At 39.4% G+C, this 23532-nt stretch overlaps 2 protein-coding genes across 3 annotated transcripts in view; both read left to right on the forward strand.

Annotated features, from left to right (window-relative positions):
* The window catches only part of BTBD9 (BTB domain containing 9), a 418266-nt gene that overhangs the window by 128125 nt on the left and 266609 nt on the right, over nucleotides 1-23532 (forward strand). The gene's annotated exons all lie outside the window — the stretch shown is intronic.
* On the forward strand, nucleotides 7620-8003 carry LOC309828054 (signal recognition particle 14 kDa protein-like). The gene has a single exon (XM_082663106.1). The coding sequence runs from the start codon at nucleotides 7644-7646 to the stop codon at nucleotides 7974-7976; it is 333 nt and encodes a 110-aa protein (XP_082519232.1). The 5' UTR covers nucleotides 7620-7643; the 3' UTR covers nucleotides 7977-8003.

Consider the following 23532-nt stretch of genomic DNA (forward strand, 5'->3'; position numbering starts at 1 on the left):
TGATCCAATCCATGCCTGCCCTCAAAGAGCTCTCTCAGCACGACCCTTGTGACACCTTCTCTCTTTCGTCTCAGAACTTTCACCACCACTTTTTCTCATCCAGGTCCCTTTTTGGGTTTTGTCTTCTGGCATTTATGCCCATATCCAACATTTACAGTTCCCAGCTAACTCAGAGGAAACCACAGCGAGGTTACCTGGTGCCTCCTCTGGGAAAGATCTGTGCACTAGTGTTGAACCCTTTTCAGCTTTGGTTCCCTCTGCCTTTGACCCTGTGGGCCATGCTGACCTCTTGAAAGAATTTCTGTAACTGACACGACATGCCAAAAGGACTACAGCCCTCCCATGTCAGATGTTCCTTTTTACCATCTCTCACCTTTTTCCTCTCCTCATGGACAGGTCTCTCTGGGGTGTGGATGCTAACTAGCCCTCCGCATCTAATGCTGAGCTCCCTCCTGTCACGTGTCAAATAAGCATGAGCCTTAGAACTGGCCGTGTCTTTTGAGACTGTAGTGTCCACGCTTCTCATTTTTAGGTGAGGTATATATGGCGCTCAGGGAGACTGGGTTTTGTTTGAGGACGCGTAGCAAGTGTGGAGCAAACTGAGGACTAGCATCCTGGTCCATCCTGTAGCATTTACACTACACGTTCCTTCCATTTGGCCACCATTGGGCAGAACTTGCAGGCTGTGCGGGTTTGGAAGACTTACACTGGCTGCTTTTTAGAGACTTTAATAGAGCACCAGCCAGCTCCAGTAGATGATCCCTTGTATGGTCCCACACCAGCTTTGTGCTATTACTGATCTTACCAAATCACAAAGAACAAAAAGCAGGGGGTCAGACTAGATAGAAATGCTACATTTCTGAATCTAGAAACAACAAAATTAAAAAGACAAAATTAAAAGGTAAATGGCAAAGTGGAAAAATTACAAAATTTGTATCAGGAAAAAAGGTTAGAATCTTTGCTATTTGATTCTTAAAAGAAACAGACGAGCACCCCAGAAGAAAAGTGGGGATAGGACATGTGACATTAAGAATAGATGATTCATGGGGGCTTCCTTGGTGGCGCAGTGGTTGAGAGTCCGCCTGCCGATGCAGGGGACACGGGTTCGTGACCCGGTCCGGGAGGATCCCACATGCCGCGGAGCGGCTGGGCCCGTGAGCCATGGCCGCTGAGCCTGCGTGTCCGGAGCCTGTGCTCCGCAACGGGAGAGGCCACAACGGTGAGAGGCCCGCATACCGCCAAAAAAAAAAAAGAATAGATGATTCACAAAAGAAGGCAAATAACTAAACGGCCATGTGAAAAAAAAAGATCAACCTCATTGTGAAGCAAAGAGAAATCATTTGTGCTTATTAAATGGGAAAATATTTTGAATTATGTTCATGGTCGTGTTGATGAGGGTGACATAAAATATTCTCTCATACATGTTGGTTCTGGAAGGATTAATTAGTTACAGCAAGAATGATACATACATACTATGGAATTGTACAACCATTAAAACTGTTTTAGGAGAATTTTATATGACACAAAAATGCTCACAAGTTGACTTGTACCTAGTTAAGTGGAAAGAAAGTTACTAAAATAACAATATTCTAATTTTTAAAATGATGTATGTGTATATGGATTTTTAAAAAAGCTATAAGGAAATACACCAAATGTTAAAAGTGTTTATCATCAAATACGATTATGAATGATTATTCTTTTCTGTAAATTTTTTTTATGTTCTATAATCAACGTGTACTATTTTTAAAATTAGAAAAAAAGAAATTAAACAGTTTTTATAAGAGGGATTGGGACTTCACCTTCAGATCACATGTTCTTTGCAGATCTGCTGGTTCTTGTCTGACCTTTTAAAAAGCTGTCTCCTGCTCCTCGATTTGCAAAAGCATGTCTCTATAGTAAAGGCCACATGGCACAGAGAACATAGCCCCAGCCTCGGGGGCCGGAACGAATCACTGTGCTGTGTGTGCATGTCCTCGTGGCCTGAAGAAGCCACTGCCCCACCCCCGCCCCAGGGGGCTTCTTCTTTTACAGAATGAAGGTGTTGGCTCCTAGTATCTATAAGGCCCTGTTCAGCTCTGAGATTGGATCATTCTCATTTTTCCCCAAGCTCTTCAGTACTCTCCTTTCCTTCTTAGGCCCCCTTATATCATCTAACTGATCTAGGTTGAGAGGCCAGACCCACTTTATGATCTGAGTCTGGGAAGTTTTGTTGTCTTTGGTAAAAGAAACGAACAAACAAACCCTCCAAAGATACTTTCTAAAACCTTCAGGGAGTTGATTTTTCTTAGCAGGTATATTATTCTCTATTACACCTATTCCATACTTGTGCATACATTTTTAGGCTCTAGAACAAGGGTCAGCAAACATTTTGCTAAAGGACCAAAAAGTAACTGTTTTAGGCTTTATGGGCCACACAGTCTCTGTGACATGTTCTCCTCCTTTTTTTCCTTTAAACAACTCTTTTAAAAGATGTGAAATTCATTCTTAGCTTGCAGGCCGTAAGCAGGCCATAATCTGCTGACCTCTGTTCATAACTTTAGAGGAACAAGAAATTATTTTGTCATACCCAGTGATACTTGTAAACTTGTTTTTCTTTTCTCATATTTCTAAGACAGCTCTTTAGACTATAAATAAAGTAATCCTTCAAGATGACACAAGAGAATTTATATAATGGCTAACCAAAAGCACATTATTTTGTCCAGTTCATCAAACGTCTGTGTAACCAAAAGCTCTAAGATGGAATCTGCATTATAGCGCTGTTTTAAGTTGTTCTTTATAGCATGTTCTTTATATTATTCCTGAAAATACCTTAAAATCCTAGACTTGGGTGAAGATTTTAAGAAAACTGATCCTCATGTTTTTAGCAGGGCTATGTCCAGTGCTTTAAACTCTCCCTTTTAAACATAGTGGTCAGGAGCACAGATTTTATAGTCAAACAGATCTGGGTTTGGTCCCACCTTGGTCATTTATCAACTATGTGGCCTTTTCAACTTAGTTAGCTTTGCTAAGCCTTGGTCGTCTCATCTCTAAAAGGAGGACAGTAGTAGCTTGTGTCTCCTCACAGGGCAGCTACAAGTGTCAAAGGAGAGCAGACTTACAACACAGTCTGGGCAATGCTCTTGGCACACAGGAGGCACTCAGTTGATACAGGATTATTATTATCCCTTTTAGTTTTAAAAGACTCTTCAGTGTTCTTCTGGAGCTAATTATCTTTTTAAAAATATTTTATTTTTATTTACTTGGTTGTGCTGGGTCTTAGTTGCGTCAGGCAGGCTCCTTAGTTGCGGCATGCATGTGGGATCTAGTTCCCCGACCAGGGATCAAATCCTGGGAACCCTGCATTGGGAGCGTGGAGTCTTAACCACTGCGCCACCAGGGCAGTTCCTATAATCCTAAATAGTAGTCAGTTTCAGGAAGTGTTTCCATAACTAACCCACATCTCATCTATTCTAGAACTTAAACCCAGTCTGCTGAACCTGTAGTCCATTTCTTTTTATTTAATCTTCATTAGACATTAAAAAAAACTAGTAATGACCCCCTGAAGAGTGAAAGTAGAATATTTTCTCATTAATTCTAGTTCTGTTAACCTTTTTCATAAGTCTGATTTCCCTGTATGCTAGTTATTATTATGTTTCAACTTTCCCCTTCCTGTGCTTTTCTGTAGTTGAAGAGCAAAGAGCTGGACACAATATCCTAACCAAGGACTTCATCATCATTTCATTCTTCCATTCAGTAAATATTTACAGAGTACCTACCATGTACTAAACACTGTGCCTGGAGCTAGACATACAGCTTGAACAAGACCAAGTCCCTGCCCTTGTTGAGCTTAGGCTCTCACAGGAGAGGTAGACAAATGAGATGTGAAAAATAAACATGACACTTTTTAGTGTAGTGTTTGAAGGAATTGGAAAGGGGTGATGAGCTAGCAGGTGACTGAGTTTGGGGAACGGACACTTGGGCAGGAAGATCAGGGAAGTCCTCCGTGAGCAAGTCAGTTGAGCTGAGACTTGACTTATCACAGTTGGCCATGCAGAGAGCTAAGAGAAGAGTGCTCTAGGCTAATGAACAGCAGTGGTAAAGGCTGTGAAGTGGGAACTATCTTTGGGTGTTTGAGGAACTGAAAAAAGGCAGTGTAAGTCTGAAATCTGGTGGTGGATAGTGTGCAGGGTGTTGGGAGAAGGTATGGCTAGCAATGAGGCAGAGAGGTAGGCAGGAGCCAGGAACTACTGGGCCTCGGTGACATGGAATTTATGCTAAGAATGATGGGAAGCCATTGGAGGGTTTAAGTCAGGGAATAAAATAACTTGGTTTATAATTTTGAAAGACCACTCTAGCTACTGTGAGAATGGGCTATGGGGGGGACAGGAATGAGGCAGGCAAGGAGAAGCAGACAGAGAAAACTGCAAAGGAGCTGGAGGCAGAAAGAAAACAAGGAGAGGGTTTTCATGGAAGCCTAAAGAAGACAGTCTTTCAATATGGACTGAGGGGAGATGAGAGTGGGCAGTAGACGCTATGCAAGACAGATAAGAACAGAAAAGTCACTAATGGCAAGGTGGACCTTATTGGTGACCTTGCTGAGAATCAATTCGTTGGAGCAGTGGGAGAAGGGAATGGAGGGTGAGGTAATAGGGATGGCAATAAATGTAGAAGATGAAAGGAGTGTCACCGGGAAGGGAGGCAGAGAAATGGCAAAGAGGCCAGAGGGCTCAAGGTCAAGGGAGGATGATATTAAGGTATGCTTGTATGCACGTTGGAATGACTCCACAGGAAGGGAGGATTTGATAATGCAGGAGAGTGGATCGTTAAAGGACCGTGTCCCTGATATGAGAGAGGGGCTTGGCCCTGGGACTCAAGTGGAAAGTTGTCTTTAGGTAGGAACGAGGTTACTTCTTCCATTGCAGCAGAGTATGTAGATTGACTGAGATGAAAATGCAAGTATTACCTTCATGTTCACAGTCCTTGCATTTCACTGGATCTTTGTGGTATATTATGGCCCTCTAGTTCTTTTTGTGCTGTTGTGCTGATTTATTTGTGCAATATATTTTTTTCTCCGCCTCCAGGCCATGTATCTCACATACGGATCTGTTTACATGTCTGCTCTCCCACTAAACTGGCATCTCTTCAACAAGAGTGGTTATCTTTGTATCTCCAGACACAGCTCAGTGTTTGGCAAGAACTGAGTTGAAGGGATGACAGCTGCATCAGTACAACGGACTCATGTAATAGCTACACAAACATGCAGTAGAAAGAAAAGTAATTTGAGAGCATGTAAAATTAGATGTTTGCATTACTTAGAAGAATTAATATGGTTTCTCTTACCTAAGTTGAATAGTTACTGATTACCAGAGCTGAGGAGTAGCTAAGGGTGAAAAAAAGGACCACCTCACTACCACTTAGAGGAAGATGGGATTTTTTTTTTGAAAATTCTCTTAAGAATGTCTTTTTTTAAAAAAAGTTATTTTGTTCAAGTATAGTGATTTACAATGTTGTGTTAATTTCTGCTGTACTGCGAAGTGATTCAGTTATATGTATATATATATACATACACACACATACATACATATATATATACATTCTCTTTCATATTCTTTTCCATTATGGTTTATCATAGGATATTGAATATAGTTCCCTGTGCTATACAGTAGGACCTTGTTGTTTATCCATCCTATATATAATAGTTTGCATCTGCTAAACCCAAACTCCCACCCTGTCCCTCCCCAGTCCCTCCTCCCCCTTGGCAATTCACTCTCTATGTGAGTCTGTTTCATACCTAAGTTCATTTGTGTCATATTTTAGATTCCACATATAAGTGATATCATATGGTATTTGTCTTTCTCTTTCTGACTTACTTCACTCAGTATGATAATCTCTGGGTCCATCCGTGTTGCTGCAAATGGCATTATTTCATTCTTTTTTATGGCTGAGTAGTATTCCATTGTATATATGGAGCACATCAAGAAAGTGGTGTTCTAAAAGCCCGTTTGAGTAGGGATGAGTTAGTGTCTGGCATGCTGTGGTGGAAAACATAGTTCTAGGTTCAGGAGAAAGTGATACCCAAACCTATATGAGATAAAGCAAATCCCAGAATGGTGAGCTTGCTTGTGGGGATCTCAGTAGCAGGGGAAGTCTTGTGTTTAGAACAAGAGTAGACGTGCAAGAGATATGACCTAAGCAGATTTGTGCTGAAATGAGTGAGAACACCTTTATAGAAAATTTCAGTTTAGCATATGTAGCTCTTTCCCAAGGGCTTTTTACTCAGATGCGGGAAAAAGACACAACAAAACAAAACAGTTAACTTTCCCCTTCAACACTATACAGCACATCCTAAATGAAACATGACTTTCTGAGTTACAAGCTGCTGCCCCTGGCAAAGAGGCCGGTTGTAAGTGCATAATCTCAATGTGTGCCCTGAAATTAATGTTCTGTGGGCGCTCCAGGTTTGTGTGACATACTGTAAGTTATATCCAACCCAGCCGTTCTTCTAACTGCCTGCATTAAGTATCATGAAATGAGTTCCCCTGAAAGGAACCATCTGAATAAAGCAGCTTTTATGCCTTTATAACTCCTTACTGCATGACCCCAGGTCACCACTGTTGGTATTAGGAGCTTTCTCTCCCACTTTTCACTCTTCTTGCCTTTAATGGACGGACAGAATCCACATCAGGCTCTCTCTCAGCTTCCAGGTGCTGGCAAATGGTACTGCCATTCCCGTTGTGGGGGAAGGAGGCAGGCACTGGCCTCTCTCTCCATCATGTGTCTTCTCTTCCCAGGATGTCAACTGGAGAAAGGTCACAGTCAGAGCTGCCCACCCCACAGAGTTCGTTTTCTCCAGATTCATTAAAATGCTGCTTTCATCTTTCCCTTGGATTTTTACTTTTCAAAACACTTTCCGTTGTGCGGCCTCATTTTATTTTATGTTGAGATGACAACCTAACATCTCACCAAGTATCAACTGGGAATACAATTCTGCCCTCGCTGTGCTGTGCCATCTTGCCAAGTTCTGTTTTTGTTACTCAGCTTTCATTCAGAAAGGAATTAATTTGAGTTATATGATGCCACAGTTGTCTCCTTAAAGAAGGCTAGATGCTTGCACATCTTGGGAAAATATCTGTGAATGTACTTGAATCTTCCAGATTAGGTGCCATTCCTCTTCTCTCTCCTTTCCCTCTCACATCATCATAGGGTCCCCTCATGTTACAATTAAATCTTCCTATTTTGCCTGTGCCTTCTCAGTGGGATTTTACTGAAGGGGCCCTTGCTTTCTGTCTTTATTTCCTTTCACCTGAGAGAAGCTGATGCAAGGGAAAAGGCATTTTTGAGTCTAAACATAAGGCTACTGCCGTAAGAGAAGAGAATTTTTATACTGCAGAAGATGCCCAGGTGTTAGTTTACTTCCCCAGGAGGATTTTTAACAGGCTTGGATTCAGAAATGAAAATTCTTGTTCCAGGGTGTGTTGATCGAGCAGTAATGGCAGCATCAGTGGCCCCATCACACAGATGTGGTTCAGAAAGGGTGTTTCCTTTTACAGCAGTGATTCAGCTCTCGACTTGGCTTTTAAAATGGTGGAAAATTTTGAAGAAATGAGATTTTTTTCTCTAAAGATTTTAATAGGTGCTGACAGAGAGGAGCCAGCAGCACCAGGATGGTGCTGCTGAAGAGTGAGCAGTTCCTGACAGAGCTGACCAACCTCTTCCAGAAGTGCCAGTTGTCGGGCAGCGTGTTCATCACCCTGAAGAAGTATGGTGGTCGAACTAAACCCATTCCAAGGGAGGGTTCTGTGGAGGGCTTTGAGCCCTCAGACAACAAGTGTCTGTTAAGAGCTACCGATGGGAAAAAGAAGATCAGCACTGTGGTGAGCTCCAAAGAAGTGAATGAGTTTCAGATGGCTTATTCAAGCCTATTGAGAGCTAACATGGATGGGCTGGAGAAGAGGGACAAAAAGAGCCAGAGTAAGAAGAGCAAAGCAGCACAGTGAAGGGCACCAGATCTCCCGCTTTCACCAGCTAACCACTGAATTGCTATTTTTCCTTTGGTTTTTACTTTTGGCCACAAAGCTGGGTTTCTGATTCCCCTACAATAACTGTTTTCATGTGAGATTAGGGTCAATTTTGGATGGAAGAAGGGCTGTAGTGTTTACAGGGTAGTTACAAGAAGCCAGTTTATTTTAGATCTGGCTAAGTGGTCTGTGTTGTGTGGTTGTATGTTTCTGGGTAATAGTTTACAGTCTCTGTAGCCATCTGTGAAGAGCACTGTATCATTAAACCTGTATTTGTCAGCACTGACCATCCTTTATTCCTTTTCCCACCCCATAAAAAGTTTCTGGCAATAGCTCCTCATTCTGGAATGATGTGATTATGAATAGGCTTTAGGCCCTGTCTTATGGGTTACTGGAATTGAAACCTGACAATTTTATAAAAAGTTGTGTTATTTCATGGGTATTTTTCCCAACTTGCTGTATAATTTTACCATCATAGTTCCGTTAGCAAATTTGAATGAGTTCTCATAGCCAAATGAGAGTTTGCTTAATCAAACTAAGGACAAGCCTATTACAAAATCATCAAGAATAAAGATTCCAAGTTAGAAAAAAAAAAGATTTTAATAACTTTGCCATTGGACTGTCAGCATAATCACTGCCTCACATTTGTCATGTAACCAATTTATGTTTTTACCAACATGAAGGACAATATTTGTTTTATGTTTTCTCCTTTCTGTCTTTCCATTTTTTCCCATTACACTGTGAATTATCAGATAAACTTAAATAGGAAGGTTGATACTAGGTTAACCAGAGTTTGGGTAACCCTGCTTGTGTGAGAAGCTGGGGGTGGAGTGGGGTGGGGACTGAATGGGTTGTGTGTCTGAACTATGATCATGTTGATGTGTTCCACATTGGGCCCCTGCCGGCTTCTAATTACCTTTCATCGTATATTTGGAAACTATCTTATAGCCAGAACAAAGCCCAGGGAAATCTCTACTATTATAGTTTTGGTCATGTTCTTGCAGTTTCCATCTGAAAACAACACAGTTTAGAGAGAACTTTTTGAACTTTTTGAGAACTCCTGAGACTCTTATTTTGTCTTTGCCTGCAGCCAAGATAATTGAAGCATTGTTGGTCTATTTCAGGGGCACATCTTCAGGTAGCATGTGATACTATTTGGGATGTTCTGATAGAACAAAGGGAACACAACTTGTAGTGCTTCCTGCAGTGATAATTCTGGTTCTATGTGTGATGAAAATGAAATGGAATTTTAGCACACAAGACATACCAAGGCAACTAGTCATTAACAGTATCAGCCTCTCTTGTAATTTCCAAAGTCTCCTCTGATTTTTAGTGTGTCGATTGTTCATTCCCTTCTTCGAGGAAATCAAGATTCCTCAACCTTTCCCTACAGTGGCTGAAGCTGAAATAGATTCACACAGAGTTTGAAGGTGAGTGAAATAGGTCAGAGCCCATCCAGAAGCTCAGGGCCCACATTTCTTCCCTCCTTTATTCTTCTGCTTTGTCTGCTTGTACACATTGCCTCTCAGTGAAGAGACACCAGAGATGGTCCTCGAAGCAGAGAATGGGAATAAGCAGAGTCAGATTCAGTCATGCAGAAAGGGTTGTAAATGAATGATGAGATTGGGCGCCATCCTCACTGCCAGCTGTGTAATTCTGTTAAAAAAATGGGAGACAGGATAGAGATAGTCAAATCATGCTAATAAGTCTATTTATCAAGCATCCACATGCCCAGAGATGCCTAAAAGACCAGAAAATGGAGGTGTCAGATGAAATATGTGGGTAAATTAATATGATTTTCAAATCAATAAACACAAAATATTTTAAAGATGGTCAGGCTCATGAAAGCACAGTACTCACAAATCTATAACCTTCCTCTGCACACGGCCCCTCCCCTCTCTCACACATATACACACACACAAGCAGAGACTGGTAGTAAACTTTTTGAACTTCTGACCCCTACCTAGTAGAAGGCATTCGCGGGAACAGAGAGGAAACAACATATTGACCACATGGTTACTTCCTCTTAAGCACTTGCACATACTTCCCTCTCATTTAATCCCACACAGCATTCCTGTGCAGCAGGGATATTCTCATTTTTACAGATGAAGAAATTGAAACTCAGAGAGGTCACACTGTTAAAAAAAAAAAAAAACTGTGGGAGTAGATTTCAAAACCATGTCAGTTTGACTCCAAAGACCTTGAGTGGATTCTCTTTCCACTAAACCATGCTTCCTTGCCAGAAAATTACTGACATCTTTACTCCATGTATTTGTAGCATTTTTGCTGGGTTTGAGTCAAGTTGATGATTTTTTATTTTTTAATAAATTTATTTATTTATTTTTGGCTGTGTTGGGTCTTCGTTGCTGCACGCGGGCTTTCTCTAGTTACGGTGAGTGGGATCTACTCTTCGTTGCGGTGTGTGGGCTTCTCATTGTGGTGGCTTCTCTTGTTGCAGAGCACAGACTCTAGGCACATGGGCTTCAGTAGTTGTGGCTCATGGGCTTAGTTGCTCTGCGGCATGTGGGATCTTCCCGGACCAGGGCTCGAACCCGTTTCCCCTGCATTGGTAGGCAGATTCTTAACCACTGCGCCACCAGGGAAGCCCCAAGTTAATGATTCTTAAATGACTCTGGGATAAGAGGACCTTCTGTCGAGGCTTTACAAAAAACCTAATATCCCCAGTTAGTATTGCTTTCGTCCTCACTTTCTTAACTATAATCAGCATTGATTCTTTCGTGTTCCCTGATAGCATTAAGTTATGATAACATTAGGGTGACAGAAAATAAAATTGGCAAATCTGGATACTGCTTAGTAGATCAGTAAAATGTGAGAACTGGCAACAGTTAAAGTAGGTCTTATCAAAAAAGTATGGACATAAATATAAAGCATAGGATTTAAAGCCATTTCAGGTAAAAATAACTTTGTTTGCTAAACAAGCTTTTTTAGGTGTAAAGGAAAATACAGTCTTGCTTCTGAGCATCTTATTATAAGCATGATTCTGCCCCTGGCATGACTATTCAATTTTATTCAGAACTTACATCTAGCACATAGTAGGTACTAGGTAAAGGTTATGTTATGGACTGAAGGTTTGTGTTTTCCTAAAATTCGTATGTTGAAGCCATACCCCCCAAGGTGATGGTATTTGGAAGTGGGACCTTTGGAGGTAATTATGTTTAGATGAGGTCATGAGGGTGGAATTAGTGTCCTTATAAGAAAAAGAAGAGAGATCAGCACCCTCCACTCCTCACCCTGAAACTTGAGGACACAGTGAGAAGGCTGCCCTCTGCAAGGCAGGAAGAGGGCTCTCAACAGGAACCAAATTGGCTAGTGCTTTGATCTTGGACTTCCCAGCTCCCAGAACTGTGAGAAGTAAATATTTTGTTTAAGCCACCCACTCTGTGGTATTTTGTTATGGCAGCTGAGGTAAGATAGGCTAGTTGAAATGAATCTCAGTCTCTAATGAAGAGACCTTGCAGTGACTTTATTTTGCTTCTGTTCCTTTTACTTCTGAATTGCTGTATTCTCCTCTGATTTTGACTGTCATCCCCAGTGATTAGAGAAAGAAAGCACGCATTAATATTTCTCTTTTCCTTCCTCCAACTTCTGCCTCAGTGCAGTTCATGCCATCTCAGGAGCTCTTCCATTTTAGGAAAGACATCTGTCTTTGCCATGTATCCCCAGTCCTCAGCCCTTATTACTCGTCTTCAGAACCCTCCCATCCCAGGGGTCATTTCACCTAAGCCTGGATGTCGTTGGCAGGACCCGTCATAGCGGTGTTGCTGCCCACCCCTCCCTGTGCATATTTTAAAAATCAGTTAACCAAAGTTTCCATTTAAAAGCTCCAAGGGAAAATTAGGTAGAGTAATAACATTTTCTTATGATTATTTGCCATATTGGCATTGAGGCAGAGAAATCTGTTAGAAAAACTGTTTGCTCTTTTCCCATGTGTCCGTATTGAATAATGTAGAGCTGGATATGCTGTCTCTATTCTGAAGCTGTCATGTGCTGTAATAACTGGTTTGACACTTATTATCTTTTTTAATGCAAAGAGGAAATTGTCAGAGTTTGCAACAGTAAAGTAGATCCTTTTTATTATTTTCACTTGAAAGTGTTTTTTACTCTCTTTGTCTTGATAAAACAAGTTTATGTGGTAAAAGACAATGGCATGACATGAAATGCCAGAATTTGGACAGTATCAGAGCAGAGCAGGAGTCAAATGAATCATTAATTGGTATTTTTTAGAACCAGTGTTTATAACCAAAGCTGTCAACTTAAATCACAGCCTAACCTTACAGGATCTTAGTGCTTTATCAGAATAATTATTCATCAGTGACTTTCATATTTCTTCCTGGAGTGGTGAAAAGCATCCTTTCCATGCTGGTTCATAAGCACATACCACACACCCTGGCTTCATTCAGGTCTGCATTCGTTCATCGTAGGAGGAAAGATGTACACTGAATTATGCTTTTAATTTTATATCCCTGGGAAGAATTCATGATCAGTTTATTCTGGCCTTTATGCTGTGCTGCCTTGAAAACAATTCTAAAGTGCCTAATGGCTAAGCTTAAAAGCTACTTTCATTTACTTTCAGTGAACCTTTGATATTCAACAGTTATATTAAACAGAGTGAAAAACACAATGGCAATCCCAAATGCATTTTCTCCAGCCTGTCAAATGAACATTCAGGAAATCAAACGGACATTTCCAAACTTGTTTGCCAGTTTACATTCTTTGAAGAGTTAGAGAGAAGGGCTCTTGGAGGTCACTGCCATAGAATGGTCTGGGGAAATGACCACTGAATGTGAGCAATTGCATTTCCAGGCCTGGCTCTGCCACTGCCACTGCCTCTCCTAGGGACCTGCAGAGAGTCTCTCTGTACTTTTAGAACTCAGTTTTCTCTTTTACTAATTTCAGTGATTGAGCTAGATCCTATCTCAGGTCTCTTCCCTGCCCTAACCATCTGATTCAAAGGGGGAAGTAATGGCAGCAGCTTTTGGCCAAGAAGCAGCAGGGACCCAGGAGATCATGGCCACGCTAGTCTTCTGAGAGCCAAATAGTGGCCCCTATATAGAATAACTTCATTCTGAGCAACCAGCAAATATTAAATGCCTCCTTAGAAGATGCTGCGCTTGGTGCTGGGGGCAGGAAAAAGAAGTGAAATCATAGTCAATTTGACAGATAAGTGAGAGCTAAGGGCACAGAAAAGAAATTGATGAGTCAAGGCAGCAAATGTTATGTCAGATGAGTGCTTTGTGTAGTAAATGTTGAGAGCAGGAATGGAGGTACTAAGGGAGGCCCTCACAGACTCAGCTGCAGAGCAGAAGTGTGCCATGTGCAGGCAGTGGTAGAGGCAGGTCTGTGGGAAACAGAATCACAGACTTGTGCGCAAGGATTGGGAGGGCAATAGGGAGCTAGGCTGAAGTTTCTTTCTTTTAGGTGTAGCCATTACTAGGAGATTTTTCTGAGAATAAAAGTATTATTATTGTAGAAAGTTTGGAAACCAGAAAAACATATTAAGAAAGTAAAAATCACCTATAACCTCCCAATCCATAGATCACTACTTTGATCTATTTCTTTTTAGTCATGTGTATTCTTTTTAAAAATAAACTTCAGGTCAAATTATATATGTTTTACATCCTGTTTTCATTTAATGTTGTATTGTGTTTCCCCACATTATTAAATATTCCTTGAAAACATTTTTCAGGGCTGTATGTTATTTCATTATACAGGTGTTCCATAATTTGAAGCACATGTAGATTGTTTTTACTTTGATATTGTAAATACTACTGTGATGAACATTCATATAAATTTTTGCTTAATCTTATATATAAATTACCTGATTATTTGCGATTTCAAAGAATTATATTTCAACTTTCATAGAATTTTATGTGGCAGTTGAGGAGTTTGAACTTTAAATTATAGACATTAGATACCACCTAAATTTTTTTTATCATGATGTTGACTAAAAATTTTACTCTAGAAAAATGTAATTGTATCTTAGAAAAAGACTGGAGGATGCCTCTACCCTGGGACAGGTAGGAGTATCATGAAAGAAGACTGTAAGAAACAATGCTGATATCTATTGATTCATTCATTCATTTATATGAACCGGGAGCTTTGCCAGACCCTCGGAATGAGGATGGCTTGGATTAGTTTAAGTCACTGTCAGCTCTCTCTGGTACTATACTGCAGTGGTCTCCTAACTAGTTTCCCCATTTACACTCTTGTTCCACTTTATTTTCCCACCCAGAAGCTACAGGGTTCTTTGCAAGACCATAGATCAGATCATGTGCATAACCCTGGAGGGTTCCCATTATACACAGGATAAAATCCAGCATCTTAATATGGCAACTGTACTGCCCATTTATTATCTCCAGCCTTACTGGTGTGTGTTTTGCATTTTCTAAAATGTGCTGACCTCTTTCCTACCCAACGGTTTTCCCACATGTTGCCTTTCTTCCCAGTGTGCTCTTCCCCTCAGTCTTCCCCTGGCTACCTTAGACTTACCCTTTAGTCTCAGCTCAGTTTTCACTGACTGAGAGAATCCTTTCTGACTACGACTACCCCTTATCTTAACTAAGTCATCTATAGAACCCAGGTCTTTTTCTTTAAAGCACTTGTCACAGTTTGTAATGAGACCTTTATTTGTGTATTTATTTAATGTATGACTTCTTCACTAGACTGTAAGCTCCATAGGGCTAGGGGCCATGACTGTCTTGCTCACTTTCCCCCAGTACCTGTCACTGTCCTGGTCATGTGGTAGAGGTGAAAGAATAAATGAAAAGTGAGTAAGACACACATAGCCCCAGGCTTCTTAGAACTTATAATCTTACTAAGCTTCCATATTAGCTCTGAGGGTAAGAGAAGAGGAAGAATCAGAAGTAATGAATGAAGACTTTAATTTATATAGTAGGTAGGATAAAGATGTCATTGACAGAAATGGTTAGGCTAAGTCAAATTTGGAGAGAAATGATGAATCCAATTTTAGGCTTGTGGAATTTAAGGATGAAAGTGGAATAAGTGAAGTAATCCATTGGAAAAATCCAGCATGCCAACACCAATCTCTTGTCTTAATAAAGCCTTGCTCCAAACCTACTGTTTATTTTTTATTTTGAGATATTATTCATGAATCAGATAACTCTTTTTTTTTAATTGAGGCCTTTCTTTTTTTTAGAATATTGCCTTTATCCTTCTGAATTGCAGATGAAAAAACAAAAAGTGTAAAGCTATCATTTTAGTCTTACTTGAAGACATGACATTCTGCCATCCCCATTACTGAAGCCCTGACACTTACCTGTTCTTTTTGGAGGAGAAAAAAAGTTGGAACTTTATTCCTTGTTCCCTACCCCAGCCACTACCATCAACTCCCACTTCAGTTATTTTGGAAAAAAATCTAAATTACAAATTTGGGGAGCTTCTATAGTGTTTTCACAAGCTCACTGAGATCCAACCATAGTATCAGGCTCATAATGTTAGATTTTGAATACAGTGTTTAAAGCCTCGGTATTTTGCAGAATTGCAAGATAAATTTAAGCTGGAAGCTGCTTTTTCTCAAGAAATAATAGAAATATTCTTTGCCCTGTGAAATGTGAGTAATGCAAGAATGGGCTTGATTATGACTTGAGCAGGATTATAGATCTTAGAAATCCAAACCTAGATGTAATCTCATTTGTTCACATTATAAATCTAGTATATTTTTAGAAAATTGAATGAAAATATGAACCAAACCCCATCTCATTTTGGTGCCTTTTGACCTTGTGTCTGTAGAAGTTGTAAAATTTATCCCTGGGCTGGATGGTTAATTTTTTGTTTTCAAGATTGAGACTACCCTTGAGATATTAGGTACAATCTTGAGGTCATACATAATTTTTTAAAAAGTTATTTAAAAGACCAAGGTGCTGTCTTGCTGCTTGGGCACTTTTCTGTGACAGTGCCCAGCTCTCCTTTTCAGTAACTGACTCAGCCTGACACAGTTGTACTTGCTGCTAACGCTTTGTAAAATGTTATTTAAATATTTCTAACTTATCATTTCATGCTGGGTTTTATGGAACATAAATTCCTATTTAGGCCACTAATTTACAGTAGAAGTATTTTACTAATATCACTGCAGGCTCCATCCATCTAAAAATGTTGCTCATAACCTATGCTAAAAATATGTTATGTATTTGCACTGTATGTAAACAGTGTTGTGTTTTATTAGTGTGCAGTGCTTTGTCTATGGAAATGCTGGTATTGCAGCATATGTTTAGAGGGGATTGGAACTCAAGTATGGTGGAAAGACTACAGAAAAGTGAAATCCCTGAAGGATGGGATTTATGGAATTTTCAGAGCGCTTTGCAGAAAATCTACGTACATTACCTACGTTTTGTTTTGTTTTGTTTTTTACAAGGCACCACCATGCTATATAATCAACTTTTTATTAAGATCATAAATTTAAACAATCTGAAGAGTTTTACCTGGTGATATACAATTGAGTATGCACAAAAATACAGGGGAATGGGGGAGAAGGGCCAAGAAAGGAAGGCTTGGCAGCTTGTTTTGGAGTCCACACGGTGCTGATGGCTGCAGATGAACCCCACCTTTTTACAACAAAAGGCTTTAAATTAAACAAAATCTATCGAACTGAAGACACAGGACAGGGTTCTCATAGGATCGAACTATGCTGGTTTCATGAAATGTAACCGAAGGCTGAACCAGGACAGTGCAACTTAGAAGCACACACATGAAAACCACATCTGACCAGGAACTTAGTGAAAAGTCTCCAACCATTACTTATGTTTTCTACAAAGATAAAGTGGAATCTTGCAGAATGTTTTGGGAAGCTCTATTATTTTATCTATGCTCCATATTTCTAAGTGGTTTATAGAGGGTTGAAACTGCAAATATATTCAGCTCAAGAGAGGCAGTCATTATTGCTTTAATGACCATGTTTTTACCTTCAGAAAAATTTATTAAATGGGCCAGAAATAATGTAAGTTAGATCTTCCTTCTGGTAGTGGAGAAACGTAATTCCAAGGAATGACATTTTTGTTTTCTTTCGTTAAGTGTCCTTGAGCTGGAGGAGATGATTTGGGGAATAAGAGGTAAGACTTTGGAAGAGTTTCTTTGGATCATTTTGAGGAACTTTTAGTTACTACAAGTCACATAGAGTGTTTACCTGAAAGCATTCAATCTGAGCTCTGAGCCAGTCCTTCACTAGTAAAATTAAGGGAGAGAAAGTAGGTTCATTATGATTAAATCCTAGTTAAACGAATTAGTTTTGTTCTGGACATTCTGATGGGTCTGATTCTCTGGGTGAGGCAGCCTGTGCACTGACTTCATTCATCCTCCTCCCTTTGATAGCAGCATAGCCACTGGGTATCATCTGCTGAGTCCAAAGTTGATACTTGTTGACCAGTTGAAAAGATGATCGTGTCTCAAAATCAGACTGATGTAAGTGCCATTTAAGCCACCAGAGCTGAGTTTTTATTATCTTTCAAGGGTATGTTGAGATTTGATAGCCAGGTTTATAAATGGAAAATCTTACAACTTGTTTAAAATACATTTGCAGAAAACTAAGGCCATTGGTTTTGCCTCTAAAATAGTGATGTTGTGGTAGGAAATTTAGCATCCTGTACTTAGATGGTTCCCCAGAGTGCCGAAAGCCATCATCTGTGATGAAGAGTTTTTACAAACAGCTTCCAAAGGATTTTAATGTAGCAAATGAATCTTGGAAAACTGCTCTTTCTAATTTACTACTTTGTTCAGTGCATGTTAAAGAAGAAGCAGTGGATCATATAATTAAATGTGATTTTTAAGGCCTCTGAGGTGGCACTTTGTAATTGATACTCACTGGTATTTTGCTTGGCCTGTTGGACTGAGGCAGGAGGTGTTCCAAAGCTCATCTCTTCTGAAGGCAGAGTGTGAAGGATGCTTTATTATCAGCAGGCTGCTCATCACGCTTTTTTTTTTTCTCTTTTTTTTTTTTACATCTTTATTGGAGTATAATTGCTTTACAATGGTGTGTTAGTTTCTGCTTTACAACAAAGTGAATCAGTCATACATATACATATGTTCCCATATCTCCTCACTCTTGCATCTCCCTCCCTATCCCACCCTCCCTATCCCACCCCTCCAGGCGATCACAAAGCACCGAGCTGATCTCCCTGTGCTATGCAGCTGCTTCCCACTAGCTATCTACCTTACGTTTGGTAGTGTGTATATGTCCATGCCTCTCTCTCGCTTTGTCACAGCTTACCCTTCCCCCTCCCCATATCCTCAAGTCCATTCTCTAGTAGGTCTGTGTCTTTATTCCTGTCTTACCCCTAGGTTCTTCATGACATTTTTTTTTCTTAAATTCCATATATATGTGTTAGCATACGGTATTTGTCTTTCTCTTTCTGACTTACTTCACTCTGTATGACAGACTCTAGGTCTATCCACCTCATTACAAATAGCTCAGTTTCGTTTCTTTTTATGGCTGAGTGATATTCCATTGTATATATATGCCACATCTACTTTATCCATCCATCCGATGATGGACACTTAGGTTGCTTCCATCTCCGGGCTATTGTAAATAGAGCTGCAATGAACATTGTGGTACATGACTCTTTTTGAATTATGGTTTTCTCACGGTATATGCCCAGTAAAGGGATTGCTGGGTCATATGGTAGTTCTATTTGTAGTTTTTTAAGGAACCTCCATATGGTTCTCCATAGTGGCTGTACCAATTCACATTCCCACCAACAGCGCAAGAGGGTTCCCTTTTCTCCACACCCTCTCCAGCATTTATTGTTTCTAGACTTTTTGATGATGGCCATTCTGACTGGTGTGAGATGATATCTCATTGTAGTTTTGATTTGCATTTCTCTAATGATTAATGATGTTGAGCATTCTTTCATGTGTTTGTTGGCAGTCTGTATATCTTCTTTGGAGAAATGTCTATTTAGGTCTTCTGCCCATTTTTGGATTGGGTTGTTTTATTGATATTGAGCTGCATGAGCTGCTTGTAAATTTTGGAGATTAATCCTTTGTCAATTGCTTCATTTGCAAATATTTTCTCCCATTCTGAGGGTTGTCTTTTCGTCTTGTTTATGGTTTCCTTTGCTGTGCAAAAGCTTTTAAGTTTCATTAGGTCCCATTTGTTTATTTTTGTTTTTATTTCCATTTCTCTAGGAGGTGGGTCAAAAAGGATCTTGCTGTGATTTATGTCATAGAGTATTCTGCCTATGTTTTCCTCTAAGAGTTTGATAGTTTCTGGCCTTACATTTAGGTCTTTAATCCATTTTGAGCTTATTTTTGTGTATGGTGTTAGGGAGTGATCTCATCTCATCCTTTTACATGCACCTGTCCAGTTTCCCCATCACCACTTATAGAAGAGGCTGTCCTTTCTCCACTGTACATTCCTGCCTCCTTTATCAAATATAAGGTGACCATATGTGCATGGGTTTATCTCTGGGCTTTTTATCCTGTTCCATTGATCTATCTTTCTGTTTTTGTGCCAGTACCATACTGTCTTGATTACTGTAGCTTTGTAGTATAGTCTGAAGTCAGGGAGCCTGATTCCTCCAGCTCCGTTTTTCGTTCTCAAGATTGCTTTGGCTATTCGGGGTCTTTTGTGTTTCCATACAAATTGTGAAATTTTTTGTTCTAGTTCTGTGAAAAATGCCAGTGGTAGTTTGATAGGGATTGCATTGAATCTTTAGATTGCTTTGGGTAGTAGAGTCATTTTGACAATGTTGATTCTTCCAATCCAAGAACATGGTATATCTCTCCATCTATTTGTATCATCTTTAATTTCTTTCATCAGTGTCTTATAATTTTCTGCATACAGGTCTTTTGTCTCCTTAGGTAGGTTTATTCCTAGATATTTTATTCTTTTTGTTGCAGTGGTAAATGGGAGTGTTTTCTTGATTTCACTTTCAGATTTTTCATCATTAGTGTATAGGAATGCCAGAGATTTCTGTGCATTAATTTTGTATCCTGCTACTTTACCAAATTCATTGAGTAGCTCTAGTAGTTTTCTGGCAGCATCTTTAGGATTCTTTATGTATAGTATCATGTCATCTGCAAACAGTGACAGCTTTACTTCTTCTTTTCCGATTTGGATTCCTTTTATTTCTTTTCCTTCTCGTATTGCTGTGGCTAAAACTTCCAAAACTATGTTGAATAAGAGTGGTGACAGTGGGCAACCTTTCTCGTTCCTGATCTTAGTGGAAATGCTTTCAGTTTTTCACCATTGAGGATGATGTTGGCTGTGGGCTTGTCATATATGGCCTTTATTATGTTGAGGAAAGTTCCCTCTATGCCTACTTTCTGCAGGGTTTTTATCATAAATGGGTGTTAAATTTTGTCAAAAGCTTTCTCTGCATCTATTGAGATGATCATATGGTTTTTCTCCTTCAATTTGTTAATATGGTTTATCACATTGATTGATTTACGTATATTGAAGAATCCTTGCATTCCTGGAATAAACCCCACTTAATCATGGTGTATGATCCTTTTAATGTGCTGTTGGATTCTGTTTGCTAGTATTTTGTTGAGGATTTTTGCGTCTATGTTCATCAGTGATATTGGCTTGTAGTTTTCTTTCTTTGTGACATCCTTGTTCGATTTTGCTATCAAGGTGATGGTGGCCTCGTAGAATGAGTTTGGGAGTGTTCCTCCCTCTGCTATATTTTGGAAGAGTTTGAGAAGGATGGGTGTTAGCTCTTCTCTAAATGTTTGATAGAATTCGCCTGTGAAGCCATCTGGTCCTGGACTTTTGTTTGTTGTAAGATTTTAAATCATAGTTTCAATTTCAGTGCTTGTGATTGGTCTGTTCATATTTTCTATTTCTTCCTGATTCAGTCTTGGCAGTTTGTGCACTTCTAAGAATTTGTCCGTATCTTCCAGGTTGTCCATTTTATTGGCCTAGAGTTGCTTGTAGTAATCTCTCATGATCTTTTGTATTTCTGTAGTGTCAGTTGTTACTTCTGCTTTTTCATTTCTAGTTCTATTGATTTTAGTCTTCTCCCTTTTTTTCTTGATGAGTCTGGCTAATGGTTTATCACTTTTGTTTATCTTCTCAAAGAACCAGCTTTTAGTTTTATTGATCTTTGCTATCGTCTCCTTCATTTCTTTTTCATTTATTTCTGATCTGATCTTTATGATTTCTTTCCTTCTGCTAACTTTGGGGTTGTTTTGTTCTTCTTTCTCTAATTGCTTTGGGTGCAAGGTTAGGTTGTTTATTCGAGGTGTTTCCTGTTTCTTAAGGTAGGATTGTATTGCTATAAACTTCCCTCTTAGAACTGCTTTTGCTGCATCCCATAGGTTTTGGGTCGTTGTGTTTCCATTGTCATTTGTTTCTAGGTATTTTTTGATTTCCTCTTTGATTTCTTCAGTGATCACTTCGTTATTAAGTAGTGTATTGTTTAGCCTCCATGTGTTTGTATTTTTTACAGATCTTTTCCTGTAATTGATATCTAGTTTCCTAGCGTTGTGCTTGGAAAAGATACTTGATACAATTTTAATTTTCTTAAATATACCAAGGCTTGATTTGTGACCCAAGTTATGATCTATCCTGGAGAATGTTCCATGAGCACTTGAAAAAAAGTATTCTGTTGTTTTTGGATGGAATGTCCTATAAATATCATATATCAATGATATATATATATATATATATGATATATATTGATTTATGATATATATATCATAAATCAATATAAATATCAAATTAAGTCCATCTTGTTTAATGTATGATTTAAAGTTTGTGTTTCCTTATTTATTTTCATTTTGGATGATCTGTCCATTGGTGAAAGTGGGGTGTTAAAGTCCCCTACTATGAATGTGTTACTGTTGATTTCCCCTTTTATGGCTGTTAGTATTTGCCATATGTATTGAGGTGCTCCTATGTTGGGTACATAAATATTTACAATTGTTACATCTTCTTCTTGGATCGATCTGTTGATCATTATGTAGTGTCCTTCTTTGTCTCTTCTAATAGTCTTTATTTTAAAGTCTATTTTGTCTGATATGAGAATTGCTACTCCAGCTTTCTTTTGGTTTCCATTTGCATGGAATATCTTTTTCCATCCCCTTAGTTTCAGTCTGTATGTGTCTCTAGGTCTGAAGTGGGTCTCTTGTAGACAGCATAAATATGGGTCTTGTTTTTGTATCCATTCAGCCAATCTGTGTCTTTTGGTGGGAGCATTTAGTCCATTTACATTTAAGGTAATTATCGATATGTATGTTCCTATTCCCATTTTTTTAATTGTTTTGTGTTCATTATTGTAGGTCTTTTCCTTCTCTTGTGTTTCTTGCCTATAGAAGTTCCTTTAGCATTTGTTGTAAAGCTGGTTTGGTGGTGCTGAACTCTCTCAGCTTTTGCTTGTCTGTAAAGGTTTTAATTTCTCCATCAAATCTGAATGAGATCCTTGCTGGTTAGAGTAATCTTGGTTGTAGGTTTTTCTCCTTCATCACTTTAAATATGTCCTGCCAGTCCCTTCTGGCTTGCAGAGTTTCTTCTGAAAGATCAGCTGTTAACCTTATGGGGATTCCCTTGTGTGTTATTTTTCCCTTGCTGCTTTTAATGTATTATTTCTTTGTATTTAATTTTTGACAGTTTGATTAATATGTGTCTTGGCGTATTTCTCCTTGGATTTATCCTGTATGGGACTCTCTGTGCTTCCTGGACTTGATTAACTATTTCCTTTCCCATATTAGGGAAGTGTTCAACTATAATCTCTTCAAATATCTTCTCAGTCCCCTTCTTTTTCTCTTCTTCTGGAACCCCCATAATTCGAATGTTGGTGCGTTTAATATTGTCCCAGAGGTCTCTGAGACTGTCCTCAGTTCTTTTCATTCTTTTTTCATTATTCTGCTCTGCAGTAGTTATTTCCACTATTTTATCTTCCAGGTCACTTATGCGTTCTTCTGCCTCAGTTATTCTGCTATTGATCCCATCTAGAGTATTTTTAATTTCATTTATTGTGCTATTCATCGTTGTTTGTTTCATCTTTAGTTCTTCTAGGTCCTTGTTAAATGTTTCTTGCATTTTTTCTGTTCTATTTCCAAGTTTTTGGATCATCTGTACTATCATTATTCTGAATTCTTTTTTAGGTAGACTGCCTATTTCCTCCTCATTTGTTAGGTCTGGTGGGTTTTTATCATGCTCTTTCATCTGCTGTGTGTTTTTCTGTCTTCTCATTTTGCTTATCCTACTGTGTTTGGGGTCTCCTTTTTGCAGGCTGCAGGTTCATAGTTCCTGTTGTTTTTGGTGTCTGTCCCCAGTGGCTAAAGTTGGTTCAGTGGGTTGTGTAGGCTTCCTGATGGAGGGGACTAGTTTCTGTGTTCTGGTAGGTGAGGCTGGATGTTGTCTTTCTGGTGAGCAGGCCCACGTCTGGTGGTGTGTTTTGGGGTGTCTGTGGCATTATTATGATTTTAGGCAGCCTCTCTGGTAATGGGTGGGGTGTGTTCCTGTCTTGTTAGTTGTTTGGCATAGGGTCTCCAGCACTGTAGCTTGCTGGTCGTTGAGTGAAGCTGGGTGCTGGTTTTGAGATGGAGATCTCTGGGA

This window comes from Grampus griseus, assembly GCF_964374135.1.
Source record: "Grampus griseus genome assembly, chromosome: 10".
NCBI lineage: Eukaryota > Metazoa > Chordata > Mammalia > Artiodactyla > Delphinidae > Grampus > Grampus griseus.

What these genes read in the sequence shown, in the direction of transcription:
- LOC309828054 (XM_082663106.1), top strand. Translation starts at nt 7,644, where the DNA reads ATGGTGCTGCTGAAGAGTGAGCAGTTCCTGACAGAGCTGACCAACCTC.